This window comes from Salvia miltiorrhiza, chromosome 6, assembly GCF_028751815.1.
Source record: "Salvia miltiorrhiza cultivar Shanhuang (shh) chromosome 6, IMPLAD_Smil_shh, whole genome shotgun sequence".
Taxonomy (NCBI): Eukaryota; Viridiplantae; Streptophyta; class Magnoliopsida; order Lamiales; family Lamiaceae; genus Salvia; species Salvia miltiorrhiza.
Window position 1 is genome coordinate 26,867,785 of NC_080392.1, and position 6,177 is coordinate 26,873,961.

Genomic DNA, 6,177 nt, shown 5'->3' on the forward strand with positions numbered 1-6,177 from the left:
CTATGGATTATAAAATATTTAATTTAGAGGCTATGGGCTATAGGGTGAAATAGTAAATTCATAATTATTTATTATTATTATTTTAAATAAGGGGCTATACTGATTAAAACGGGGACTATAAATAGAATTACCATTTTCTTAATTTTTGTGCCAAAAGAAAGGGTCTTAAGATAGCCGGGAGGCCCGGGACAGAGGAAGTACATAACTTTCAATAAATTCTCATTTTGTATATCAACTTTAAAATTTGTATTAAAATTAATTAATCATTAATTTTTTTGTATACTCGCCCATTTTCCAACGTGGTGACATGGTCAAAATATGTTCGCTTAGCATCAATATGCTCGTGTAGCAAAAATATGACGGCATGAAAAAATAGAACCAATGTCGTATTATATAGTTGAATGAAAACAACGTTGTTTCATACACAAACTTTGGTAAAAAAATTGCCAAATATGCAAAATGATAAAAAAAACAAAATAGTTGAGTAATTTTAATACATATTTTAAAGTTAATGTGCAAAATGAGAATTTATTTAAAGTTCGATAATTTATATGCAATTAATCCTTTAATAAAGCAAAGTAAAAATTCCTATTTTTTTATTTCTCTAACTGAAAATATTGAATCGACGATTCAACATCATGCTCAAATAACTTATTTTGGATGTCTCTTTTAGGGTTCCTTATAAGTCTTTCCAAATAGGAATATATGCCTTTGATAATTGTTGCACAAGAACTTTTTTTGTTGCTGACGCGCTTTGATGCGAACCTTAGAAGATGAACTTTAGTAGGAGTAGAAAGGGAATGATTATGTTGCTCAATAAAATAACCAACAATCTAAATATTTGTATCAGGAGACTTATTGACGATCATTTTAGCTTTACACCCACATCGAGTATGATGATTTGTTGCTTTCACAAATCCAGAAATGTTGGATAGAATGTGAGAACAATCAATCCAATACTACCGTATGAAAATCAGTAAAACAACGAAAAATTAAAGTACGCACAATGGAATGATTTTACACTATATGTTAATTAATTGCAGTTGTGAATCCACTATAAAATCTCATTTACAATGAATTACATGAAACTACTCAATAGAATCTCTCTTATTGAGTAGAACTGATAAGAAAAGAAATATATTCTAATCCTATCAACTATGCTAGCAACAACTAGACTTTTAGTAAAGCTAATATGTAAATCACAAACATACAAACCTATCAACTAGCCCTAGACATACGAGTCTCCCACTCAAAGTAATGCTTGACACACGAGTCTCTCACTCAAGGTATGATAAACTAGATGTTGGGTTTGATGTTGGAACAATGCAGCTTAACACTCCTGCGATTCAGCACTTGTATTTTATCTAGCATGAACTGGTACCGAATGCAGTGTGGCCTTCGACCCTTTTTATAGATGTAAAATATGCTTGGAGAGCAAGGATTTGAAGACTGAATCGTATGTGAAGATCATGACAACTGGAGTTTTCTTGAAGGCAAAGTGTATTTGTTGGTTAATAATATAACCAACATCCTACAAAGTAGGAAGACTTGGTCTTGTGGCTCTCTTTCCTCCTTTCTTTGTTAAATTCAAAACTTCATATTAATTCAATTAATAATAGAAAAATAAAAATAATAAAATAAAAAAGGATTTATTTGAAAATAAAATAATTATTAGAGTTTAAAATATTAACTTTAACAGAGTGTCCTCGATTTCTTTCCCCAGGTCGTGCTATAATCTTATTTGAGACTCGTGTACTGAATCATGCATGCATTACATAATTATTTGAGATTGATGTTTGAAGCAATAAGTCTTTGATTCGAATCCATCATGATACAAGTTTATAAATTATTTGTTATTTGATAATTACAAGAAAGTTTGGATGGTAATGATATTCAAATAATAAAACAACTCAAGCTTTTTCATTCACTCTTGTTAGGGAATAATTGTGCTTTTTTTTTGGACGGACGAAAAACTTATATTAACTCAAATTCAGATGTACAATATAAAAAAGTTAAGACGATAAGTTCGATTTCCAAATCAAGAAACAAAAGCGAAGAATTATGCTTTTATTTGTAAATTGTTCTAAATCATTGGTCGCCTTTTTCTTGATATTAATACGAGAATAGACATTCACCTTTTGGCTACCCAATAATTATGTGGTTGGGTCCATCCAAAAGTTCATTGCTTGGACTTGGAATGTCATTGTCAATAATAGAAGAAAAAGGTACAGTATTGGTAAAATATCAAATAAATATTTCTTTTTATATATGGCAATGTTAGGTATTGCCATATATACACTAAGGGCATGTTTTGTAGACAAGTAAACACTACTTTGCTTAGCAAACTTGTCCAATTTATGTGTTTTGTAGGTGATTTATGATATAGCCTGGCCCGTTCTAAAATAACGGCCCGCCCTTAAATTCACTGTTCATTCGAGCATCTGATTGAGGGGCTCACCCTCGGTTCTATTTCCAGCATTGCTACAATGTACAAGCTAATATTTGGGTCTTCCAATTCTACCCCAAAATCAAGGTTCAAAAAAAGAAAATCTCATTTCCCTCTTTCATCTTCTAATTCGAATGAGCTCTATGTTCTTCGTCAAAGAGTGAAGACCCCGTTACTGCAGATCCCCTCCATAGGTAAGGTTTGCTAGTTGTCGATAACTCAGAATTCTACCCCCGACGCTGCATAAGGGTTACAAAAAGGACATAAACCTAGTGAAATTTCTTAGATCTAAAAGGATTTTTTTGAGCTAGGGTTTCCCTTGTTTTTTTCCCTATCAGATGTTGGAGTCGCAATTTGCACTGAAAAATTATCTTCTAGTGTATAGAAGGGAATTCATTGGTCTTACCTTTGAAGATCTCGATGTGTTATTTTGGTGATTACATATTTGAAGTTTTCCCTTCTTGTCGCAGGTGTGTCGGACCAAGGAATTGAAGATATCCGCTGTTTCTTCGTTGGTTGCACAATTAAGAGGTAAACATTAATTTGATAGAAGTGTTTAGGCTTGAGCTCTTCGACGCTTTGTGAGTATATTAAGCTACTATTGTTGCTCTAATTGTGATGTTCAATTGTGTACCATGTGATCGTGTTTGTAGCTTATATGAAAACTGTTATGCATTGTTTTTATTTGAAATTCAGTCAAATTTTACCATTTTCAGATTAGGATATTTGATTATATCTATGCTCTCTCGACGCCGCATAAATGCTTATTTGTACTCAGTGGTCGAGGATATTATGCAGCAGCTATTGTTGCAACTCACTGCTGTAATTGATCACCTAGATATTATTAAGTCCCGAAAGAGTAAACAATCTTTAGCAAAAGAGCCTTATGCTGTATTGACTAGTATCCCCGATCAAGTGAAACACATGGATCGGCTGGTTAATGTTAGTGATGTTGACTGTATTGTCAACTTACGCATGGATCGCAATACTTTTGGGCGGCTTTGCCTACTGTTGAGGCAACTATGAGGTCTAAATGATGGCAGATACGTTAGTGTCGAAGAGCAGGTTGCTATGTTCCTTTCCGTACTCACGCATAAAAAAAAAATAGGATCGTACGGTTTGATTTTTGGAGATCAGGATATACCATCTCTAGGTACATTCATGTAGTACTTAGGCTATTTGGTCACTTCACATATTGCTATTCGTAAAACCTCAACCTGTAACGGACGAGTGCGTTGACCCCCGGTGGCGATGGTTTAAGGTAATTGAACATGTCATTCTTCAGTTACAAATAACTTGAGTTTAATACTACCATTATTTATCAACAGCAAATTATGTGCAACTTAGCTCATTTTGGTTATTTCAATTGGTATTTGTTTCATATGGTTGCTTGGGAGCTTTGGATGGTACATACATTGACGTTATGGTACCTAACAACGATAAGCCACGTTACAGGACACGCAAGGGTCATATCTCGATGAACACCTTGGGAGTTTGTGACTGGAACCTCAAGTTTGTATATGTACTATCCGGTTGGGAGGGCTCTGCAGCGGACTCATGTATTCTTCGCGATGCACTGAACAGGCCGCACGGGTTGAGGGTCCCAAAGGGTAACATCATTTTCCTTACTAAGATATTTTGTATTCTTGATCACAATGTAATCGCTGCTTAATTTGTACTAGTATTAATGAATTGGTCATTCTTGGATTTTCGTTATAGAAAATTTCTATTTGTACGATAATGGCTATGCCAATTGCGAGAGCTTCCTTGCACCGTATAAAGGGGTTCGCTACCACTTGAAGGAGTGGGGTCCATTGGCAGCAAGACCACAGAACTATCAAGAACTATTCAGTTTAAGGCATGCAAAGGCTCGCAACATAATTGAGCGTGCCTTCGGTGTCACGAAAATAAGATGGGGGATACTAAGTAGTTCATCATACTACCTGATCACTAATTTATTTAGCAACTAAACTGCAACTAACACGGTGTAATTATAGCATATATGTAGCAATCGAGTATCGTATCCTCAGGGACTGACGCAACGAAACAACTCTAGCTATCCCCTAAACAGACTATAACAGTAGACATGCAAACGAATATAAAGAAAGTTTGATTAACACTAAATTCAAACAGCAGCAAATAAAATTCACGTAGAAAAATCAAATAATAAAGACAACTGATCCTAGGGTAGTAATTTCATTAACTAAATCCACATGACAAATCTATTAATCCTATTAACCAATTTAATCCAGTTATGATGAGAGATCACTTAATTAATCAATCACTCTCGCTAGAGCAGCAATGATCGTAGATTAGTAAATTCTCTATCTACGCTAGGTCTCAAGAAAATCTACTTACTCCCAATAGCTCCCTATGATCCACCTATCTCCGTCGGGTCTTAAGGTTAAGATCATATCACACATTCCTGAATCTGCTAAACAACTATCTCCATTGGATCTCAAGCCGAATAACTACACATGCAAACTATTGATCAGATAATTCACACAAATTCAAGCACCAGGAATTATGAATCATAAACTGGAAGGTAAATAGGTACTAACAAATAAATCACATAAATCTAATTAACTATTTACAAACCCTAGAATCAGAAAAGAAAACTAGCCATACATATTAAAGTAAAACATAAGCATAATCATAAAGAACACAATTGTAACAACTGAATTGTATAAAAATCGAAAGTAAAACAATCGTAATGATTAGAATCTTCAATCTTGTGGAAATCCAACCCAAACTCTAAAAATAGGAAAGCAATGAAAATCTAAAGCTATAAAACTGAAAAACTAAAGCTAGGAACTGAAAATAAAGTTGGGAACCCTGAAAAATAAAGTTGGGAACCCTGAATAGGTCAAAAGAAGACCTATATATAGTACCAGGGTAAACTACAGAGTTAGAACTCGAAAACAACTTGAAAAATGAAGAAAAGCACAAAAAGACGGACACACGGCGACCTGGCGGCGGACGCGCGACGGTCGTCGGCTACTTCACAAAAACTCTTCTAACGGAGGCGGGCGGGCGGCGGTCGCTAGCTGGTCGCCGGCTGCGCTGATTTCTCGGCGGGCTGCGCGGCGGTCGCCGTCTATTCAACGAGTGCTTCAATAAATCTCTTCTTTGGCCGGCGATCGCCGGCTGCTCCGTATCCTTCATTTTTTGAGCTCTTTGAACTTGTTTCCTCGATTTTTGCATTCGGAACACTTATAACTTGATACTTGGATCTTTAACATCCATATGTAGCTTCAAAAACACTCATACCTATAGCAAAATAACCAAAACCATACCCAAACGCAATATCACAAAAGAATATGAAACTTAAATAAAATGATATCACAATCAAGCATAATCCTAGCAAAATGAGTGTTTATCAACTCCCCCAAACTTAAATCATTGTTCGTCCTCGAATAATGGGAAGAATAAAATCAATAAACACGAATGGGCAGAAATCTGAATCATAGAGGCCTCAGAAAAACATAAAAAATTAGAATTCTTAAATCTTCAACAAATGGACACAACATTCACCAATAAACACAACTTATTACAAAATCAACCTCGAATTTCAAACAATTGAATCTCACAATGTATGTGTATCACTAAACTCTCAATTGGTAGAACGAGACGTGTATGCTCTCATCGAATTCAATGCAATTCAGATATCTTACCATAAGCTTGCAACTCGTCTACAATCTCCATCGCTAAAAGTGTGCCAGAACTAAGAT

The 6,177-nt window shown here is 35.1% G+C and overlaps 1 protein-coding gene across 1 annotated transcript; it reads left to right on the plus strand.

Moving 5' to 3' along the window:
• Positions 1-2,318: 2,318 nt before the first annotated feature.
• On the plus strand, positions 2,319-4,228 carry LOC130990390 (uncharacterized). The gene is made up of 3 exons (XM_057914629.1): positions 2,319-2,640; positions 2,917-2,977; positions 3,902-4,228. The coding sequence occupies exons 1-3, from the start codon at positions 2,487-2,489 to the stop codon at positions 4,116-4,118; spliced, it is 432 nt and encodes a 143-aa protein (XP_057770612.1). The 5' UTR covers positions 2,319-2,486; the 3' UTR covers positions 4,119-4,228.
• The last annotated feature ends 1,949 nt before the right edge of the window (positions 4,229-6,177 follow it).